The 24,278-nt window shown below is 32.4% G+C and overlaps 1 protein-coding gene across 3 annotated transcripts in view; it reads left to right on the top strand.

Annotated features, from left to right (window-relative positions):
- Nucleotides 1-21,423, top strand: part of erc1a (ELKS/RAB6-interacting/CAST family member 1a) — a 38,406-nt gene extending 16,983 nt beyond the window's left edge. The window contains exons 12-19 of one of the 3 annotated variants that reach the window (XR_007825817.1): nt 20-31; nt 3,039-3,126; nt 3,257-3,388; nt 6,104-6,264; nt 11,376-11,523; nt 11,797-11,898; nt 16,653-16,817; nt 19,874-21,423. Coding sequence is in view for 2 of the 3 variants with exons in the window: in XM_051100220.1 (XP_050956177.1) it covers nt 20-31; nt 3,039-3,126; nt 3,257-3,388; nt 6,104-6,264; nt 11,376-11,523; nt 11,797-11,898; nt 12,531-12,557 (670 nt within the window). In the remaining variant the exon portion in view is untranslated. Of the gene's footprint in view, nt 1-19; nt 32-3,038; nt 3,127-3,256; nt 3,389-6,103; nt 6,265-11,375; nt 11,524-11,796; nt 11,899-12,530; nt 12,588-16,652; nt 16,818-19,873 lie in introns of those variants that run through there. The other 2 variants (XM_051100220.1, XM_051100221.1) reach the window with 2 other exon arrangements.
- Nucleotides 21,424-24,278: the final 2,855 nt, after the last annotated feature.

The following is a 24,278-nucleotide window of genomic DNA, read 5'->3' as shown; positions in this document are numbered from 1 at the left end:
CCTGGAAATGTGTACCTAGTGTGGCTTCCAGGTTAGTAAATACATGTGTACTTCCACACACATAAATGGAGTCTTCAAGAACTAAAATCTGTTAAAGACCTCATGAAATCAAATTTTTGTAGCTTTTAGTCATCTTTATACTAGTGTATACTTAGACCTAAAAATTAAAAAGACAAAAATAACTTTTTTAAGACGTGCCTTTAAAATGTACAGTCTTTCTGTTCCAGGAACACTGCCCAAAATATTACCAACACATCCTGAACTATATCATTTTTTTGGGGATGCACTAATATTAATATTCTGGCCAATAATTATTTTCATCTTATGGCCAATAACTGATAAATTCTACACTATTTTGTCTAAATAAATTAAAAGTAAACTAAAAAGTATACTAAAATAATTAAAACAAAAAAGTATACTAAAATAATTAAAATAAATCATTTTAAATGCTACAAGTTAGGCATCCCAACAATTTATGTATAATATGAAAAATTGCTATTTATTTCAAGATTATACTTAACAGGGTTATTAAATTATTAGTGTTTTTTAAAGATTAGCTTCAGATGAGTTTTAGGTGATAGCAAAAGTTAAATATAAAAATAAGGAAAATGATCATGAAAAAATATCTAAATTAATATTAATAATAAAATGTATGCTTATTGTATTTATATTTTATATTTATTTATAATCAAAGTATGTAGCTTTTAGTCATCTTTATACTAGTGGATACTTAAAAGCTGAAATGACCTAACTGATAAATTCTACACTATTTTGCTAAAATAAATTAAAAGTAAAAAACTAAAAATTTACTATATTTTTACTATATACTAACATTTTAAATAAATAATCTTAAATGCTACAAGTGAAGTTAGGCATCCCAACAAATTCTAAATTCCACACTATTTTGCCAAAAAAAAAAATACTAATAAAAAATTATTACAAAAAATTTAAAGAATTAATTTTAAATGCTACGAGTGAAGTTAGGCATCCCAGCAATATAATATACAATATATGTTCATTTTGAGATTTGCTGAAGATTAATACTTAACAGTGTTATTACATTTTTAGTGTTTTTTAAAGATTAACTTCGAATGAGTTTTAGGTGAGGGCAAAAATTATCTAAATATAAAAATAAGGAAAACAAGCAGGAAAAGGAATATAAATTAATATTAGTAATAAAATGTATGTTTATTATGTTTATATTTATTATAATCAAAGTTGTGTATCTTTTAGTCATCTTTATACTACTGAATACTTAAAAGTTAAAAAGACCTAAAAGTTAATTTACAAATAAATAAACAAAATAACTTTTAAAGACATGCATGTAAAATTTACAGTCTGTCTTTTCCAGGAAAATTGCCCAAAATATTACCAACACATCTTGAAGTAGATCATTTTTCTGGGGATGCAACAATATTAAAATTCTGGCCACTAATTATTTTCATCTTATGACCAATATCTGATATATTCTTCACAAAATAAATTAAAAGTAAAAAACTAAAGAATATATACTAATAGAAATTACTACCAATTTAAATAAATATTCTTAAATGCTACAAGTGAAGTTAGGCATCCCAACAATATAATGTACAATATGAAAATTGCTATTTTGCGATTTGCTAAAAGATTATAATTAACAGTGTTACTAAATGATTAAGTGTTTTTTAAAGATTAACTTCAAACGAGTTTTAAATATAAATATAAAAATAAGGAAAACAAGTAATCTAAATTAATTTTAATATAAAAAATGATATTTATTATAATCAAAGTTTTGTGTATACTTAAAAAGTTGAGAAAACATAAAATTGAAAAAAGACAAAAATAACTGTTTAAGGATGTTCATTTAAAATTTACGGTCTTTCTCTTACAGGAAAACTGGCCAAAAATATTAACACCACATTGTAAAGTAGATCATTTTTCTGGGGATGCACCAATATTAAAATTCTGGCCAATAATTATTTTCATTTTATTGCCAATAACTGATAAATTCTACACTGTTTTACAAAAAAAAAAAAAAAAAAATATATATATATATATATATATATATAAAGAAAAAGAAAACAATCATGAAAAAAGTATAGAAATTAATATTGATATTAAAAAATTATATTTATTATAATCAATGTTGTGTAGCTTTTAGTCATCTTTATTCTAGTGTATACTCAAAAGTTAAAAAAGACGAAAACTATTTTTAAGGACGTGCATTTAAAATGTACAGTCTTTTTCTTCCAGGAAAACTGGCCAAAAATATTAATGACACATCCTGAAGTAGGTAATTTTTCTGGGGATGCACCAATATTAAAATTCTGCCCATTAATTATTTTTTATCTTATGGCCAATAACTGATCTACAGTGTATTTCCAAAATAATTTAAAAGTAAAAAACAAAAAATATATACTTTGCTGTTCATTTTGAGATTTGCTAAAGATTGTATTTAACAGTGTTACTAAATTATTGGTCAAAACAACAACAACAACTTTAAATTAGTTTTAGGTGACAGCCAAAAAAAAATTATATATGAATGATTATTAATATTAAAATATATATTTATTACATTATACAATAAAATTACATATTTGATAATTTATCTGAAATTAAATAAATAAAACAAGTCTATTAACCGATATGGTATCTATTGCATCCATTTCGTCCGATCACAGTCTCTCTAGAATAAGATTGTCCCGCCCCCTAATCCCACCTGACACTGTCTATAAAAAAAAGGTAATAAAAAAAATAACAAACAAAAATCAGCCCTTTGTTATGTCCCACAGAAACACGTTTTCGTCAATTGATTTCATGGGGTTGTAAATAAAAAGAAAGAAAGGGAATGTATTTTTCTTCGCTGTTTTAGCTTTATGACTAGCACAAGGAAGCTATTATTGATGTGATCATCTTGGTGATATTTATTAACCAATAATAAAACCAGCTCTTTTTCCAGCTGTTGAATAATCCCCTTCACCCCGAATCTCTTAAACTCTTTATTTAACTATTAAACCCCAGAGAGTTCCCCTCACAAGTGCTTCATGTTTATGTTTCAGGCAAATAAAAGAGCAGAGTAAGAAGTCCTCTGGCAAACACAAGGAGCCGTCGGGGAAGGGCAGAAATGTCAATGACGGCCCACAGCAGGTGAGACGTACAGAGAGATAGTTATGACAGCTTTGTCATAAGCTCCTCTGTTCTGACAGATCGCTGTGTATTTAAACATTGTCAAACTGTGCCGGGGTGCGAATGATGAGCTGAGCCCCGTCTACCTCAGGAGTCCCTGCGGCAGAAGGCAGAGCGCATCGAGGAGCTGGAGGAGGCTCTCAGAGAGAGCGTTCAAATCACTGCCGAGAGGGAGATGGTGCTGGCGCAGGAGGAGGCCGCACGAAATCATCAGGAGAAACAGGTCAATACTACAAGACTTAGTATTTCAGAATCAACTATTCAGTGAGGTGACTATTCGATGCATCTACAAAAACTGATATGGCACCCTAAAAATGTTCTTGACACAAGATGCTCAAAATAACAGTCGTGACGTAGTTGTCAAAGACGCCTGTCTCCATGTTTATGTGGTGATAGTTCTTTTAAGGGCATGAATTTAGAGAGTGGTTTACTGTAAAAACTGTCTAAAAGCAAACTTCCAAGATGACTTCATATGATTTAAAGGGTTAGTTCACCCAAAAATGGAAAATTTTGTCATTAATTACTCACCCTGGAACACAAATTAAGATATTTTTGATGAAATCTGACAGCTTTCTGACCCTGCATAGACAGCAATGCAACTGACATGTTCAAGGCCCAGAAAGGCAGTAAGGACATCGATAGAACAGTCCATCTGATATCAGTGGTTCAACTGTAATGTTATAAAGCTATGAGAATACACAATGGACAGAGAAAACAAAAATAACAACTCTATTCAACAATTTCTTCTCTTCTGGGTCAGTTTTCAATGTGTCTTCACAAAGTATGAAGACTGACATGGAAGAGAAGAAATTGTTGAGTAAAGTCAATATTTTTTCTTTCTTTGCACACAAAAAGTATTCTTGTAGCTTTATAACATTAAAGTTGAACCACTGATGTCACATGGACTATTTTAACAATGTCCTTACTACCTTTCTGGGCCTTAAACATGTCAGTTGTGTTGCTGTCTATGCAGAACACAAATTAAGATATTTTTGATAAAACCTCTCGGATTTCATCCAAAATATCTTAATTTGTGTTCTGAAGATAAACAAAGGTCTTACGGGTTTGGAACGACATGAGGGTAAGTAAATAATGACAGAATTTAAATTTTTGGGTGAACTATACTTTAAAATAAGACAAAACGAGTATTAAAGTGCAACAAAACAACTAAAAATCAAGATATTTTATTTTTCTTTGAAGAACCAGGATTCCCACAGTCTTGAAAAACCTGAATATATAATAAAGCCAAATTTTAGTCTACATAATAAAAGTAAATTAATAAAATTTTTATGATGATTTTATGATCTCTTTTTTATTGGGAACAAATTGTAAGTAAAAATATTTGTAATACTTTTAATCATTTTCCAGTTAATAGCAGGAAACTAGAAAAGCCACAGGGTTTTCAAATTATGTTGTGGACAATGCAGGGCCTTAGGCCCTGTTCACTGCAAAAAAAATCCTTTTCTTATTTAGATTTTTTTTTTCTTGTTTCCAGCCTAAATATAAAAAAAATTCTAAAATCAAGACAGATTTTCTAGACAAGCAAAAATTATTGTCTTGTTTTCAGAAAAAAACAAGTCAAAATTAAGTGAGTTTTTGCTTGAAACAAGCGAAATAATCTGCCAATGGGGTAAGCAAAATAATCTTGTTTTCTGCTTGAAATAAGATTATTTTGCTTGTTCCAAGCAAAAACTCACTTAAATTTTATGTCTTTTTTCTGAAAACAACACAATAATTTTTGCTTGTCTAGAAAATCCTTCTTGATTTAGGAATTTTTAGATATTTTGGCTGGAAACAAGACAAAAAATCTAAGTAAGAAAAGCATTTTTTGCAGTGTTTACACTAGTGTGTTTTCATTTCAAAAACGGCATTTTAAAATGTAACCGATCCTTGTCTACACTGGCATTTTAACTGAGTTTAAACGAACTCTGTCCACACTACACAACCGAAAACGCATGTCACATGATCATTAATGCAGGAATAATGAGCATGATGTTATTTTTTACACGGTTGTCAAGGATACGCAGAGTGAATGTGGGCAGCCATGTCATCATTTTCAAAAGTCTCCGTTTTGGTCCATTTACACTGAAACGCAAACCCAGAGTTTTCAAACTAGTACGGGGTCTGCAGCGTTTCTGAAAGTCTCTGTTTTTAGGGGTCGAAAACGTTTTAAAATGAAAACACACTAGTGTAAATGCAGCCTTAGAGTCAAAAATAGTTGAGAACCCCTGTGCTAGCATGCAAAAAATATCAAGACTAGAAAAATAAAAGTGGTCATTCATACTTGTATTTCTCTACTGTTAAAAGCAGCTCATACCACGGTAAGTTGGTCAAGCTGCTTTTTTGGACATGGTAGTCAGTTTCTTGTTGGTCGAAGGTAGTCTACCAGGACTAACCAGCTTGAGCAAGATGCTAAACCAGGTTGAACTCTGCCCCACTAGCTAGTGGACCATCTAGACCAGCTTGGACCAGCTAAAATACCATCAGAATCCAGTTATACCTGAATTTTCCAGTAGAATTTATCAGAGTTCTTATCAAAATGTTTAGAATTAGTTTCTGGCACCTGCTAAACAACACTAAAATTAAATTCTGTCATTAATTACTCACCCTCATGTCGTTCCAAACCCATAAGAGCTTTATTCATCTTCACAACACAAAAAAAGATATTTTTGATGAAATCCGAGAGCTTGCAACCGACACGTTCAAGGCCCAGGAAGGTAGTAAAGACATCGTTAAATTAGTCCATGTGACATCAGTGGTTAATTTTATGAAGCTACGAGAATACTTTTTGTGTGCGAAGAAAACAAAAATAAAGTCTTTATTCAACAATTCTTCTCTTCTGCATCACCCTCTGCCTCCATTATGGAGAGTATCACAATAAACAAAGTACAGAATAAACTGTAATGCATAAGTTACCTTCTGTTTATGTCTTAAAAAGATGGAAGAGCTGTTGGGAGCCATGGAGAAAGTGAAGCTGGAGCTTGAGTCCATGAAGGCCAAGATGTCGTCCACCCAGCAGTCTCTGGCAGAGAAAGAAGCCCATCTGACCACATTGAGGGCTGAGAGGAGGCGACACCTGGAGGAGGTGCTGGAGATGAAGTACGTTATGAACTCTCTTTGTACATCTTATCATAACAGTGCTCACAAAGAAACCAAATGGAGACTAAAAGGATGATTTGTAAAATTATTTTGCAAGGGGAATCTGCAGGCCATATTCCATATGTAGGTTGTAAATTTAAAACAAACTGTTCCTGAATTATTTTATCCTGTTTTATACATTAAAGGGGTACTATTATGCTTTTTAACTTTTTGAATTTTAGTCAGTGTGTGGTTGTGTATGTTTGGGCATAAAAAAGATCTACAAAGTTACAAATCTCAAAGTCCACTCCAAAGGGAGATATTTTGTTTTTTAAAAAAAACCTTTTCAAGAACTACAACAAATGGCTCATTTGGTCTACAGCATTTGTTTTCTCGGATATTCACAACGCATGTCACATTAGAATATGATTAAAATAAATCCCGCCTACAGAAATTCAAATGGTTGGGGGGTGGGTAGGGACGAGGTGGGGGATTAGACTAACTTTAGTGATGCGGCACGGAGAGCCACTTCTGGGATGCTTCAGCGAGCCGCAGGGCAGCGGGTATAAACACAAGCATTGACTCCAGTGCTCGTGATCTGCTCCGATGGCCGTGTCAGTGTGTGCAGTGTGTGGTAAGAGATTTATTCATCATACAGTGTAGATAGCTTCACTTATAACGCAAGTGTTTTTTTAAAATGCATAAACTTGCACTAGACTAGGCTAATCAGTGATGATATTCTTCGCGCATTTTCTGTAGCTGCTTTTTGAATAACTAAGGAAATGTAAGCATTATAATTAGGAACTTACAATGTTTTTATTCAATTGTTGTCATGTTAAATACAAATTAAGTCATAATAAAAAAACATTAGACTGTTTGTAGCCTTATGTTGGAGCTGGTTTCGGGCAATGAAACTAAGTATGAAAATAATTAAATAAATTAGCACGATAATATCATGTTTTGGCGATCTTGTAGGCTGATGATAGGACCCAACACTACTGTAGTGTATTATTTACTCAACCTCCATGCACCCTATATGACTTCCTTCTATCAGACAAATGCAATCAGAGTTATATTACAAATTATCCTGGCACTCCCAATCTTTAGAACGTCATAGATGGGTGTTTCTCTTCATCAGTCCAAAACAAGTCCAATAAAGTGCATCCATATAATAAAGTGCCTCACACAGCTCCGGAGGGGTCCATAAAGGCCTCCTGTAGCGAATTGAGAAAAATATCTATATTTAAAACGTAAGAATCACTTTAATCTAGCTTGCGCTAACAGTTGTACACAGAACTTGATGCTTTGGCAAGGGGCGTGGTAGTACTGTAGCCGTTTCTCAATACCAAGAACGCAAAGTTCGGACTTGCGTCCTTGGTAGTTCGATAAATAAATCATTTATGAAACATAGTTTTGTCCTCAACCAAAACAATATGACCTGGAACAAATAATAGATTTACAAGACCAAAAATGACCCAAAATGAATTGTACCTCATGTTTCACCACTACAGACACATCAGAGCCAGCGGCAAATCTCAGAAGGACTAGTCGAGGTCAGAAGCTCTTGGCAGATAGATAAGCACTAAGCATCTGGTGATCGCCTGGATCTCCGAAATCGGCAAAGCACATTTACAAATAGGCGCTGTCATTTAAACAACTAAATTCTTGCCTGAAATACTCTTAAAACTACATTTCGTGACTCAATAATGGTAATATTTTAAAATTATGCGGGTTTTCTCCTCCGTCATTAGCGCTCGCTGGTTGGTGTGAAATGCATTCTGGGATACCTGGCTGCCTCAAGTTCGCACAAGTCACCTCTTGATGCATCCTTGATAAAAGGGTGGAGCAAGAACACATCCAGGGATTTGAACTGTACTTGGGTAGATGTGAACTTTGAATTGAAACAGTACTTGGGCGACAACTGATGACGTTTCACAAGTCCACCAGAACAAAAGTACAGACAAGAACGCATACTGAGAAACGGTCACCGTCTAAGCTGTTCGCCAATCACAACGCACTGGGACGGCTAACAAATCACAATACATTTCGTTTTTTGGAAGGCGGGGCTTCATTAAACCCGGAACTAAACGAGCCATTTGTGCCAGGCTTGGGAAAAAGGTATTGCAATAATGTAAATTGTGTGAAAATAATGTGTTTTTGAGAGCACGTTCTAGTACACCCCAAAAACACAATCAAGACTTTGTAAAAGAGCATAATAGGACCCCTTTAATAAATCAAGGCGGTGACTAAACGACCGACTTCGCGTTGGCCTTCACAGCAGCATGAAAAACAAAAGTGTTATTCAGATTTTAAACAAATGATATACAGAAAGCGGGCAACATAACAATAGAAGAGTGCTTCCATTCTGTTATAATAAATGAAGCTGTCACTGCTAGCTTACATAGTTTCATGCATCTGTGTACAGCATGAGCTCGTTGACTGTCCGTACTCAGATTTCTTCCATTATAATCAATAAAGCTGCTGACAATGCAGAATAATTAATAATAAATCTCTTATTTACAACATATTTTCTAGTTTTGTTGTGTTGCTCACTTGCAGTATATATATATATATATTTATTTATATAGGATGTTGGAGCATCTACATTGAAAATTAGTGCTCTGTTAAATTGATACAGTGGAATTTGACCTATTTGTAATTAACAGAATTAGTTGCAATCATAATCTTCATTACTTATTCATTATTTGAACACATGCAGTCCCTTAGTGTCATGCGTCAAACATCAACAACATGCATTAAAATATATTTCATCTTCAAATGACATTTTGTGCAGGAGACACATTTGCTTTGTGTTATATAATGAATTTAAGATCTAAATAAATAGTTTTTTCAGATGACATATTTAAATCATTAAAATAACCGTTTTTCACAAGAAAGCTCATTCTGAGGTCATTTTGGCAGGCTGTAGTTGATATAAATCAATTAATAGAGAGCAAACGGGGATAAACATCTTGACAGAAAAATAGGCTGTAAAACTTTAACTCGGTATATGTTTTGGTGCCAGTGTCATGTATTTGTGCAGATAATAAATGCAGAGGATGATTCATTCTGCACGTGGCTCGTTCTGTTTGCTATTTCTGTCTCCACACTTCAGCCCTGCTCCTGGGAATCTGTCGAAACACCGAGAATAAGCTAGCTATTTCAGTCTTACCGAGACAATTATGCACAATCATTTTGACAAAATCCATATTCCCCTGAGATGTTTTGTACTTGTGAAAGCAAACATCCCTTAACCTGCTCCGCTGAGTGTTGGAAGACTCCTGGTCATTGTCAGTGAGGTCAATCACTTTGAAGAGCACTTCCACAGTACTTCTGTAAAGTGCTGTTTGACATCAAGCTTAGACTACTAATCAGTTCAAACAGGGCTATTACGGTTTTGAAACTTTTGTTTTATTTTTGCATTTTTGTTCTTAATTTGAAGTAGTTTTAATAGTGTGCAATAACTACCACCACCACCACCATTACTACTACTAATAGTCAAATGCTTTTTGACACTAGGCTTGGACTTTTAATAATTTCAACCAGTGATATTATAGTTTTGAAAAATGTGTTTTATTTTATTTTTGGCTATTTTTGTTCTCTACTAATGAGTTTTAATAGTGCACAATTAATAATAAAAATAATAATAATAATGTGCTGTTGACATTAAGCTTCGACTTCTAATCAGTTCAGGTAGGATGATTATAGGTTTGAAAATGCAATTTCATTTTATTTTTTGTTCTTACTTTTAATTAGTTTCAATAGTGTGCAATAATAACAATAATAATAATAATTATTATTATTAGCATTATTAATATTATTATTGTTATTATTAATAATATAATATATGCAAATAATAATAATAGTGATGATAATAATAATAATAATAATAAATTCTGTTTGACATGGGCTTTTGACTTCTAATTATTTATTATATATAATTTTTTAATAGTTTTAATATTAATAATCATAATAAATAAATGCTGTTTAGCATTGGACTCTGGACTTATTTCAACTAGGGTTATTTTAGTTTTGAATATAATTAAATTTTAAATTTAAATCACTTTAATAATCTGCAATTATTATTATGATTATAATTAATAATAATAATAATAATAATAATAATAATAAATTGGCATTGGCAGTTAACTTGTAATAATTTAAACCTGGGTTTTGATAATGTAATTTTTTTTCTTCTCCATTTTAAATAGTTTTAATAATAATAATAATAATAATAATAATAATAATAATGGATTGGATTTCTAATCATTTAAACTAGGATTATTATAGTTTTAAATGTAATTAAATTTTAATTTAATTACCTTTAATAATCTGCAATAATTATTATGATTATAGTTAATAATAATAATAATAATAATAATAATAATAGTAAGTGCTGTTTGGCTTTGGACTTTTGTTGTTGACTTCTACTCATTTCAGCTAAGGTTAACATAGTTTTAAAAATAATATTTTTTTGTTTTTTGTTCTTACTTGTAACTAGTTTTATTATGTCCTAATAATAATAATAATAATAATAATAATAATAATAAATTCAGTTTGACACTGACTTTTAATAATTTATACCAGGGTTATTATAGTTTTAACAATTTATTTTTGTTTTATCTATTTTTTTTAATTGTTTTAATAATAGTAATAATGATAATAATAATTATTATTATTATCATCATTATGATAAATGCTGCTTGACATTTGTTGTTGAGTTCTACTCATTTCAGCCAAGGTTAATATAGTTTTGCAAATGTAATTATATATATATTTTTAATTGTAATTATTTTGATAGTGTCCAAATAATAATAATAATAATAATAATAATAATAAATTCAGTTTGACATTGGCGGTTGACTTAAATAATGATTAGGGTTATAATAATTTAAACCAGAGTTATTAGTTTTTATCATTTTATCATTTAATTTTGTTCTATTTTTACATTTTAAATAGTTATTAAATTATTAATTATTAATAATAATAATAATAATAGTAATAATAATAATAATTATTATTATTAATATTATTATTATTGTTATTGTTGTTGTTGTTGTTATATAAATGTTTTTAATTTAGCTAACAAAAATAATGTTACATAATTTGATTTCAACAATTGTAACTCACAGACAGGAGGCTCTGCTGGCAGCCATAAGTGAGAAAGATGCTAACATAGCCCTGCTGGAGCTGTCTTCGTCCAAAAAAAAGAAGACACAAGAGGAAGTGGCCCAGCTGCGGAGGGAGAAGGACCGTTTGGTGCAGCAGCTCAAGCAGCAGGTACGGACTGCGTCACGAAGCTCCGACCGGGCATGTCTGTTTGTCATCAAGGTCAAGTTGTTTGTTTGCTTTAAATCAGCGATCACAGAGAACTTAAAAGGGCTAGACAAAAAACATCTTTGTTTTGACTGATGGGTTTACTGAATGCAAACAAGCTCTATTGATGTGCTTTTAACTGATCTCTTCTCAACCCCCACCCGCCCCAACCTTTTGTCTTCATCCTTCTCTACCCCTCAATCTTTCCTTAAATCTGCGCCTCCTCTTTTTTCCTAGACACAGAACCGTATGAAGCTCATGGCGGATAATTACGACGACGGATACTTGAAAACGCCACCTGACCAGACCAACCACAAACCTCCAAAATCACCCGATCAGGTCACAATCCGCTCCTGCAAACATCAGCACATGCGTTAAAGAGACAGTCCACCCCCAAATCATCATTTTTGGGTGAACTGTCTCTTTAAATTTGTTAGTCATCAGCTTTTTTTGTTTTCTTCAGTGGAAATTCAATATGGCTGAATATTCAGTAATTGTACCGTTGCTGTATTTTGCTTATCTCATATTCATAGGAGCTTAATCTTAACAGCAAGCCAAAGAAAGACAAATTGGAGGTGTGGCCAGTTTCATTACTTGTTACTAAAATATTCATATTAGAAACTGAATTGGAAACGGACGCTCCGTCATCCATTTCCACTGCAGTCGCGTCGTAATTGAAATGAAGCTGCCCTCATCTCCAACGCAGACGCCATCATTTCCTCTTACTGCCTTCATATTGATCATAACCCTATGGATTTCTATTATTCATGACTGTAGAAATCGCCCCTAAGCGCAGATCCAGGATCAGTTGCCTTTAAACCTCATAACGCAGTATCTCGCATCAGTGCCGCTGAAAGCTGATCCTGCGTCTGCGCTTACGGGTCGCTTCTACTTGGATATATTCGCATACTAACCTGATCTTTTTTCCCATGCTGCACTTGGCTAAAACCCTGCCATCTCTTAACCAATAGGATGATGAGGAGGGCATTTGGGCATAGCCTCACTGGCAGCCATTTTGTTTTAGAAGGGTGAGCATTTTCTTTGATGGACATGTAAAAGCCAATCTCAGCTGCCCTGTTCCTCCCCATGTGACATCAAACCCTGCCTGTCCCCGCTGTGCCTGTTTGAGATTATTGGCTATGTCACTGCAGTGCAAACAAGCTTCGGCGGAATGTTTTATTAGCAAAGAACTTCACATATTTCGAAGGCCATTTGTTTTGATGTGAAAGCTACACATGTAGAACTCATTTGTAACTGCACTGCTATGAAATAGTCTACAAATCTCATTTATCCTGGTTTTGATTTTCCCCTTTTTGAAGCCTGTTATCTCTTTGTATGTTTTTGTGGTTAAACACAGTCCCAGATGGTGCATTACGACTGTATTTCCCACACTCTCCACCAGATTCAAATTCCTTTTCTACAAAAACAACATCTTTAGACATGCTGATAAACTCTTTAATTTGCAGGTTTACAAAATCATACCATTACCCCATTACTTACTTTCCTTTTCTTACTTATGTAATATTGTGATAACACTTTACAATAAGGAGCCATTTGTTAACAAATGGACCACAAAACCAGTCATAAGTGCCAATTTTTCGAAACTGAGATTTATACGTTATCTGAAAGCTGAATAAATACATTTTCCATTGATGTATGGTTTGTTAGAATAGAAAAATATTTGGCTGAGATACGACTATTTGAAAATCGAATCTGAGGGTGCAAAAAAATCTAAATATCGAGAAAATCACCTTTAAAGTTGCACAAATGAAGTTTTTAGCAGTGCATATTACTAATAAAAAATTAAGTTTTGATATATTTCCGGTAGAAAATTTACAAAATATCTTCATGGAACATGATCTTTACTTAATATCCTAATGATTTTTGGCATAAAAGAAAAATCGATAATTTTGACTGTGCAACTTAAGACTGATTTTGTGGTCCAGGGTCACAAAAGTTATCGAACAATGAACAATACAATAATTACAGTATTTATTAATCTTTGTTAATGTTATTAAAAATACAGTCGTTCATTGTTTGTCCATGTTAGTTCACAGTGCATTAACTAATGTTAACAAACACTACTTGTGATTTTAATAATGCATTAGTAAATGCTGAAATTAACATTAACTAAAATGAATAAATGCTTTAGAAGTACTGTTCATTCTTAGTTCATGTTAACTAATGTTAATTAATGAACCTTACTGTAAAATGTTAACTACATAGTTAACAGATAGAATGTAAAGAACATAAAAATAAAATTCGGATTTGAATTTCTACTAAAAATGTCCAGCACACTGTAAAACACAATTTGTTGAGTCAAATTAAAATAATTTGTTATGCTGCTGCCTTAAAATTTTAAGTTCAGTCAACTCAAAAAAGTTTCGTCAACTTGAAATGTTAAGTTGTACTAAGTGACAACTTAGATATTTGAGTTGATTCAACTTAAAATTTTAAGGCTGCTGAGTAACTTACCCAGCTTTTAAGTTTAACAAACCAAAATTTTGTTAAGTCAACTCAAATATCTAAGTATCAACTCAAATATGTTGAGTTGACTGAGCTTAAAATTTTAATGCAGCAGAGTAACAAATTATTTTAAGTTTTTTTCACAGTGTACAAAGTTATATATCCAATGTAATAAATAATGTACATACACAGTGAGATTTGAGACCACTTTGAGAAACTGTGATTCGAAACAAAATGTAAGCATTTGGTATATAGAATATCTTATAAAAATTCTGAAATAATAGACTCCAACATTTAAATATTTGGGATATTCTTTTTAACAAGTACACATACTGTAAAATAAAGTGCAAGCAAAATTTCTATTTCAAATAAATGCTGTTATTTTGAACTTTTTATTCTTTAAAGAATCAACAGAAATATCAGTTTCCACAACAATATTAAGCAGTACAACTAAACTATTACAGTTATGTACAATTATTATTAGCTCTTATAATTATGGCATAATTTGATTTACGGCATAATTATTGATATCAATTTAACATAATGTTTTCTTGGTGTGCATAAGCAAATATAAAAAAATCTTCAATGTTATAGTTATAACAATGGAAGCCCATAATAAAATCATGCTTTGGTAAATCTTAATTATCACATAAAAATCAAAATTATGAAATGCTTAATTAAAATTATGACAAAAAAAAAACAAAATAATGAAGACAAAAATTGATGTAATTCATAATTATAACTTAACAAAATTAAGTGGCACAACTAAACTGTTACAATTATGTACAATTATTATTAAATGTTTTAATTATGGAATAATTTGACTTATGACAACTATTGACATAAATTTGACATAATATTTTCTAGGTGTGCATAACCAAATTAAAAAAAAACTTAAATCTTATAGTTATAACAATGGAAGCCCATAATAAAATTATACTGTAGTAAATCTTAATTATCACATAAAAAGTCAAAAGTCTGAAATGCTTAATCAAAATTATGACCAAATATATTTGAAATAATACTGTTTATAATTTTGATTATATATATATATATATATATATATATATATATATATATATATATATATATATATATATACATATTTTAAATATATTTAACAAAAGTCATGTTTTTTACAGTGCTTTATTGTGTTAGTTAGCTGTATTTTTCTTTTAGTTATTTTTACTTAAATCAAAAAACCCAACCGCAGTTTAACTGAGATTAATTGGAATGCTTTTTGGAAACTGTTAAAAATGGCATTATCTGTTATCTTATCTGTTTTGCAAATAAACCCTTCATATATATATATATATAATAAAGTAGCATTAATTTTTCTTGAGCAGCAAATCAGCATATTACAATAAATTAATAAATAAATAAATTAAATTTTAATATATATTACAATAGAACACACATCATTTAAATTGTAATAATATTTCAGAATATTATTGATTTTACTGTATTTTTTATCAAATAAATCCAGTATTGGTGAGCAGAAGAGGCTTCTTTCAAATACATTTTAAAAATCAGTAACATTTTATAATAAGGTGTCATTTGTTAAGATCAGTTAATGTGTTAACTTAACTAACAATAGATTTTTTACACTATTTATTACACTATTAATAATAATTTACTGTAAAAATACAGTCAGAAAATACAATATTGTTTGTTTATGTTAGTTAACACATTGTTCACAGTGCATTAACTAATGTTAACAAATACAACATGTGATTTTAATAATGCATTACTAAATGCTGAAATTAACATTAAGATTATTGTACAAATGTTGTACAATAATTGGTCATGCTTGGTTCATGTTAACTAATGTTGGCTCATGATAACTAATGTTAATTAATGAACCTTACTGTAAAGTGTTACCAAAAATCTCTCACCTCTAAAAAACTTTTGACCTGTATATATATTATAATCAAATAATTGTAGTAAAATGATAGTATTAACCAGGGATGCCCATTTTGGTTTAATTTCCTGACCAATAGCTGATGCATGTTACCATGTTACCAGTGTGTGTTTGTTTTAATTTTTTTTTAATTAATAATCATCAAAAATAATGACGTCCAAACCCAAAACGCAATCATTATTATATACATCCATTTGAGTTATTCCAGCTAGAGGAGATTACTGCTTAATGCAGTTAGCTGTCAGGTTGCAGAAACATCAACTAAATAAATGAAGACTCGTGTTCACTGGAAACTAAGCATGACCCAGAATGAGAAAGACAAAAATAAAAGAAACAAATAAACTAAAATCACATTAAAATACAAATCCTGACATGATGAAAATGCTTGTTGTACCACAAGAACATGATTCCTTATTAGACTCTTCTATAAAAACAACTAACTAAAACAGTCACAACAATATAATGAAATTGAACCACCTCTCACGGTTTTGCGTAATGTCTCGTCTCGTCTCATCATGTCTGAAAAGCACGCGTTTGCATGCCGACACGTCTTGTATCTTTTAAAAGCATTGTGCTGATAGAAATGATGTGCTTGCACTGAACAATATCAACCATAGCAAGTTGAAGTTTGCAGATGCATGAGAACAGACTGCCTGTTTCCCATGATCCTTTGTCGTGTGGTGGTAACAGTGTGTCTGCTCTGTAGATAAGATCTGGGCGGAAAGCTACAGTGCACAGGAGCTCTACACTGGCCACCTGAATTTCCTGTTAAACCACCCCAAACCCCTTTACTAACACAATCAACTCAGCCCACATCTCATCACACCAATTACCCAGGACCCACCGCCAGTGACCACACACACTCTCACAGGTAACACTTACATGTTTGTGCATGTCAAACCTTTTCTATTTTTTTATTTTCTAGGTGTGCACAAGCAAATCATGAACTTTTATGTTATGGCTTATAACTATGGAAACTCATTTCAGTCACATAAAACAAAAAAGAAAAACAATAATTTGGTAAATTATAATTTTGACAAAAAAAAAATCAAAATTAAGAGATACTAAGAGATACTACTGAAATTATGTCAAAAACAATTAAGACAATACGTTGAAATTCTGACAAAAAAGTTGATATTGAGATAAACTTAATTGTAGCATAATTCGACTTACATAATTTTTATGGTTTTCTGTCACATAAAACAAAAATATGTGCTTTAAATCAATTATGACAAAAATTCTGGAAAAATTATGGAATATTAAGTCAAAATTATGTCAAAAAACAAACAAACAAACATTTAAGACAAAAAGTTAAAATTCTGACAGAAAAGTTGATATTGAGATAATCCATTATAATTATGGCATAAATCAATCATAAATTTTTTTTTTTTTAGTTTTGTCACATACAAAAAAAAAAAAAAAATAATAATAATAATGCTTAGGTAAATTATAATTATGACACAAAAATTCTAAATTATGAGATACTAAATCCAAATTATGTCAAAACAATTTAGACAATAAGTTGAAATACTGACAAAAAAGTTGATATTAAGATAAACTGTTTGACATGTTTGTTATGACATAATTTGACATTTATATTTTTTATAGTTTTCTGTCACATAAAACAAAAAAGAAAAATAATAATATTTAGGCAAATCATAATCTTGACACAAAAATTCTAAATTATGAGATACTATATCAAAACAATTAAGACAATAAGTTAAAATAATTTTTGTAGTTTTCTGTCAAATAAAACAAAAATAATAATAATAATGCTTTGTTAAATGAATTATGAAACAAAAATGACAAATTTTGGAATATTAACCCTATAACTGTCACTCCCATTTTTGAACATTAAAACGCACAATCCAGACTTAAATTTTTATAATTCATGAATGAAAACATTTTGTAATGATTTTAATGTACATTTTCTGTAGTGATGCAATGTCTGATTTTAAATTGCCTTTCAAAGGATGAATTTTAAGATTTTAAGATTTGAACTGATATAAAATTTCTTATGATTTGTAAAATGTGATAGGGAAAAAGGCAACAAAGAAAGTCTTTTGTGACAAAGGTCACAAAGCATTATGTTTTTTTTCTGGGCATTTATATATAACTGATATGCCAGTGATGCATGTGTTAATTTAGTAAATATATTAAAAAAATGAATGCACTAAAAATATGTATTTAATCATTCCCAACCTGCACACAAAATCCATAAGAAATTCAATCAAATATTATTCTAATATTATGATTTTATTTAAATAGTGTTTATTAAAATATTATTATTTGATACTACAAATAACAGGCAGTTTTCTTGCAATAAATTTGATTAACCATCATTACATGGAATTAATGTCAATTATTAACATTTTTAATCAGTTGACTGCCCTAAAATCTACTTAACTGTTATTATCTTAAACAATATTCACATTGAAGTTCAAATGTTTTGAATGAAAGGGACAGTTCATCCAAAAATGAAAATTCTGTCATTATTTACTTAACCTCATGTTGTTCCAAACCCTTAAGACCTTCATTCATCTTAAGAATGCAAATTAAGATATTTTTGATGGAACTCCACTTCCAGAACAACAATTTACAAATAATACTAATACTCACCCCCTTGTCATCCAAGATGTTCATGTCTTTCTTTCTTCAGTCGTAAAGAAGTTATGGTTTTTGAGGAAAACATTTCAGGATTTTTCTCCATATAATGGACTTCATTGGTGCCTCAATTTTGAACTTCCAAAATGTAGTTTAAATGCAGCTTTAAAGGGCTCTAAATGATCCCAGCCGAGGAAGAAGGGTCTTATCTAGCGAAACGATCGGTCGTTGTTTTCGAAAAATAAAAAATTGTATACTTTTTAACCACAAAAGCTCATGTAGCACAGGCTCTGGGATGCACGTTCTTGAATGATTTATTCATTATTCATTTTGAACGAATCTTTAATGTGACTCGGGAAGAACGAGTCGTCTCGGGGAGTGATTTGTTCAGTCGCGCATGCGCAACATCCTATTAGGTTCTGTACTGGAATTAGTTCACCTGTTTCGAGTCTTCGGGTTTTTCGAGTCGTTCTTTCATCTTATGGGACTGTCACGTGATGCTGATTTTGCTAGAATGAACGAAATGACTCGAAAAAAGATTTGTTCATTTTGCTGAACGAGACTCAAAGGTCTGAGTCGGTAAAATGATCCGAACTTCCCATCACTACTACAAATCACGTCTTCATATCACCACAAGTTCATCGTCTGTGTACTCCGGCTCAAAAAGGTAGAGTATGCTGAAAAACTCCATGTTATTTTCTCCTACAACTTCGACATCATTGTACCTTTTTGTTTGTAAACAGCGTTTGACTTACTTGCACTTCCTCCTGTGGTTCCACCTATGTTCCGCGTGACCTTATGACGTGATTCAATAGTACGTGAATGCGCATCCCAGAGCCTGTGTTACACAACGCTTTTGTGCTTAAAAAGTATACAAATTTATATTTTCCGAAAAAAATGATGGATCGTTTTGCTAGATAAGACCCTTCTTCCTCAGCTGTGATCATTTAGAGCCCTTTGAAGCTGCATTTAAACTACATTCAATTCAAAAGTTCAAAATTGGGGCACCAATGAAGTCCACTATATGGAGAAAAATCCTGAAATGCTTTCCTTAAAAAAAAATTTCTTCACGTCTGAAGACAGAAAGACATGAACATGTTGGATGACAAGGCGGTGAGTAAATTATTTGTGAATTTTGTTTTGGAAGTGGACTTCTCCTTTAAGATGAACGAAGGTTTTATGGGTTTGGAACGACATGAGGGTGAGTAATTAATGACAGAATTTTCATTTTTGAAAGAGCTATCCCTTTAAATCCTTACAGGTATCAAATGATTTTCTGCATATGATTTGATTCACATACGTGTAAATGTTTTTGGGTTTTAGTGGGAGCCTGGGATGGTGAGTCATTGTGGAGCTGCAGTTAGGATCCCTGGACCCTGTTTTGGACCTCCAGAACCAAACTGGCCATGATGGAACCCTCCAGCTCCACTCCAACCTCCACTGTCTCTCTGCCCTCACCTGAACTAAACCGGAGCCCTCTAAGAGCCTATAACAGTCTGTAGTCTTAATACTGGTGCAGCTTTGAAAATATGCAGTGTTAGTTGAGTCGTGAATGCAATTTTAATTTTGTTTTCTTGATATGTCATCATGGTTGAGTAAAAACAGATTTAGAATGTTAACCTGATCAATGGGTGGTGCTATATAAACATAACTGAATGCCAAACTGTTGTTAAACAATTAAAAAAAAAAAGTGTTATGCTACTTTAACTGCATTCAGTATTAAGACTATCAGACCCTATTCTGGGTTTAGGTAGCGTCTTGCACTGGTTATACTTCATTGGATGACCCTTCCCCTTTATCAAAAAAAAAAAAAATAGGACACCTTCAAGAGCATGACATAAACATTTATAGATAGTGATGTCTATTTGTCACACCTGACACTTCATCAGTGGAAAAAATCAGGTTCTGTGTGTCCTTTAATTCAAAATAACAGCTGCTACAAGGAATAGACATAGAATATATATGAAAAGAGTTTGCATTGCTCATGAAGGAGTCCACCGAGGGGTGCGTGCAAGAAATTACAGTTCTCGCTTAATGCGACTATAGTTGTTTTCTAGCAGCTCTTAGACTGGACATTGTAGGCTCCCAAATATCTTCATATCATGTCCAGATAACCAGTTTCTGAGAGCGCATTGCTGGTTTTATGTGCTCTCATAAATGTGGATATCATTGTGTCTATCTCTCTCTCTCTCTCTCTCTCTCTCTCAAAGTGGAATTTTTTATGTTGCATTTGTGGCCTATTGTCTTCGTGTATTAAAATTACAATTAAAAAAATGGATAGTCCACTTAAAAAAAAAGAAAATGAAAATGAGATGATAAAATCAGACAAAAGACACGGGTATGAGTGTTCTGAATTTGTATAAATGTGTATGTATATAAATATGTATTATCAGTGTTTTCATTCTCTGAGATTTTCATTTACTTTTGTGTTGGGATATACAGTTTACCATTTGGGCAAATCTAAATACAAATATAGCTGCAAGCAGCAATTACCGGGGATCAAGCGGCTTTAAATTTAAATTTAAGCACATATGAAAAAGATTTTACATATTATAAAGCACCCTGTAACCATTTTTTGCAAATCCTGGTCGTTTACCATAGAAATATGATGTTTTTTAACGTTTATTACTTTTATAGTGTCAACTTTAGTCCGATCTCCCTAAAACTTTGCATGCTTGTTTAGAATCATACATGCTCACAAGGTTTTGTAGAGTTTTGAGTTTTGGTAAAGGCTTTATATTTGGACAGACCCTTTTTCTAAATGACCCCCTTATAGCTTCCCAAAGGGTAAATTTCAACATTTTTTGATAATTATTGACCTAGAGGGTCCAGGACTAGGACTAGTTCGCAGAAGTAGGTTTTTTTTTTTTAAATTTCTTTATCATTTAACAAAAGGTTTGATTGACAGCAGTGGTTCTAGAGGCAAAGTTGTTCAGAAAGAGGAGGTCTGTTATATGATACAGATACTGTGCATATGTTTAAAAAACCAGGAAATATACAATTGTTTTTGTCCTTGAAAAATGCAATTTCGTCCCCGCAGTGGCCAATTTCTTTAAAATTTCTCACAGACCTTTAAGGTCATAATTCAAATAAGCCCACAGAGTTTCATTCTGATCGACCTTCATTAAGCTTGTCTAATAGGTGCTCAAATTTCATCTGCCTTTGGCAGCCACGGTTTTTGAGAAACACAAATGTCCTTAAAGATCTTTGTGGCACTTTGGACCAAGACAGTGTCTCTACCAATTTTCATGTCGATAGGACAAATGGTTGTGTAGTTATGGCCATTTTTATGTTTACTCCCTCTTATAGCACCACCAAGTGGCCAAGCTCTGTGACTTTTTTTTTCATGTGACCTCAAATTCAGCTCTTACATATTCTTTGTGAGTTTGGTGAAGATATCTCAGTTTGTTCAAAAGTTACAGCCGTTTTAGTAAAGGCAGCCCTGCCCCTTTTGAACATTTGGGGTCAATTTGCGACGAAGGGTCGAAAGTTCAGGTGTTTTTTTTTTTGTTTGGACTAAACTTTTGTAGGGTTACAGCTGTCAGAAATTAGTAGGAGGTGTAGAGGCCTTTGCTTTAAATGACTTCAGAACATCTGCGCTGCAGGACATCGCTAGTTTCTCAAACTGTGCTGTTGTGATCTAGGTCCACTCTTCTTCCATAGATTCTTAACCATCACTTCATCGCAAGGGATTTTCCAGAAATTTTCAGTTGAGCTTAGATCAGGACTCTGGGCGGACATTTCATTATTTCAATGTTCTTAGCTTCATGGAACTGCTTGCATGCATATGCACAAGCAATTCCAGCTGCAGTGTTGAACCCATTTCCCATTAAGAGTTTCTGCATTATCCTGTCTTTTTGTGCTTTTCTCTTACTAGATGACCAGCCTTTTTTGGGGGGACTATTGTAAACCTGCGATATTTGAGAAATCACAGATTTAGAATGACCAGCTTCCCTTGCAGTGGCTGAAAGTGTCATCCTTTTGGCCTTCATCCAAACAACCTCCTGTCGCAGAGTTTTAGTCACCTTAGAGCGCCCGCCATCTTGCAATCTCAGTGAAAACTGGAGGAATCCTGGCAGTTACATAGGGTTTGTCATAAAATTAAAGAAATTAGCACCAGGTGCCAGATTAACATCAATAACACCTTTAAGTGTTCTCTAATTTTGATCAGAGTTCTTTTTCAAATATCTCATACACTGTGCTTCAGAATACAATTAATTCATGAAATATGCTTAAAAACTGCCCTTTTACTCCATAGTATAACTTCAAACAGGACTAAGCAGTGACCTTGAAATTTAGGTAATTGCAGGTTGTTCTCAAATTTTGAGCTTCACTGTATTTGCATGCACTATTTTTCTACACACGATCTATACTCGGTGAAAAAGTCATTGTCTGGAAGAGTAACTTTGCAGCGTACATGTGTTTTTAATCACAGCTGACTTAACACAGACTATATGTCATGATTTATTAATCTGCAGCTTAAAAAAATTGGCTACACTAAATTATTTTCACCAATCAGTTTCTAACCCCTAAAAGCATAGTTCACTCAGAAATCCAAATCTAAATTCTGTCATTGTTTTGACTTCACAATCCTGCGGTCTCTCACACTGCACGTCTGACACCATTACTAATCCTGAAATTTTTTTTGGCATATTTATTACATTACAATCAGTGTCATTTTAGACTTTCGTGCAGATGTTGAGTTGAAACCCTGCACAAATTTACAAACTATTTCAATTGAATCCAAGACACTCATCACTGAGAAACAAAAGCCTGAAGTCAAGTCGTCGCCGGTCTCCTTGCATGCAACAATAAGAGGAATCTGTGCAAGCATTAGCCAGCGGTTTAATGAATTCAAGGCCCTAGCAATGCAAACAAGCGGCCTTGACGTTATCTGTTGTTGATGCACTGTAACCACCAACTCCAGATGTCTCCTCTCCAAAAAACTGGATAAAAGCAGCCAACTCACTTACACTGGGTTTCCCACAGATTTTGCCTCATTAGTGTTATGTAACTGTTAGGAAAGAGTATGAGTGCACTTGTCTGTTCTTTTATCACAATTACATAATAACCACTACCACACATCATGCAAATGTGCTGGAGTAGCGGCCGCTAATGTGGTACTCGAGCCCAACCGGTGGGTCAAATGTTTCTGTGAGATGGTTTATGGAAAATCTTGGTGTTTACACTGGCAACGACACCGATGGGCTGAACCCTCCCAGAGGATTTCAGTCTGTGACTTCATAAAGGGCACTACACAATAACAGGCCTGTCCATACATGGTAAGGCTTTTCTGATTAGTGGTAATAAAACTGGGAGTTGGCTCGTAATACGTCCACTGCCGAGCGCTGTAAAAAACTGTTAAGTCAGAACATTTTAACGATAATCAGTTCTGTTTGGACACAGGTTGACATTGTAAACACTGGCTAGGGAATTTTTTATAATATTAAAGACACTTGGATGTTTTCTACTCTTGCTTAATTTTTGGACTACTATGCCTCCATTGTTAATATGGTCGTTTTTATTTTGAGTTGCAATTGTTAACAAAGGACATCTGTCATTACATGTACTGATTTGGAAGGCATGGAAGTGGATAACATGCATTGTCCATTACTCAAATCCTCCAAAGGCAAGTTAATTAGCTAATGTGGCCATCTTGATAATGCATCTAGGCAGCTATTTGTAAAGAAGTCATCATCTTGAAAGAGAAAAGCACAATATTTTAGAA

The sequence above is a fragment of the Labeo rohita genome, chromosome 25, assembly GCF_022985175.1.
Source record: "Labeo rohita strain BAU-BD-2019 chromosome 25, IGBB_LRoh.1.0, whole genome shotgun sequence".
NCBI classification, from domain to species: domain Eukaryota; kingdom Metazoa; phylum Chordata; class Actinopteri; order Cypriniformes; family Cyprinidae; genus Labeo; species Labeo rohita.
This window is presented reverse-complemented; position numbering and strand designations above follow the sequence as displayed.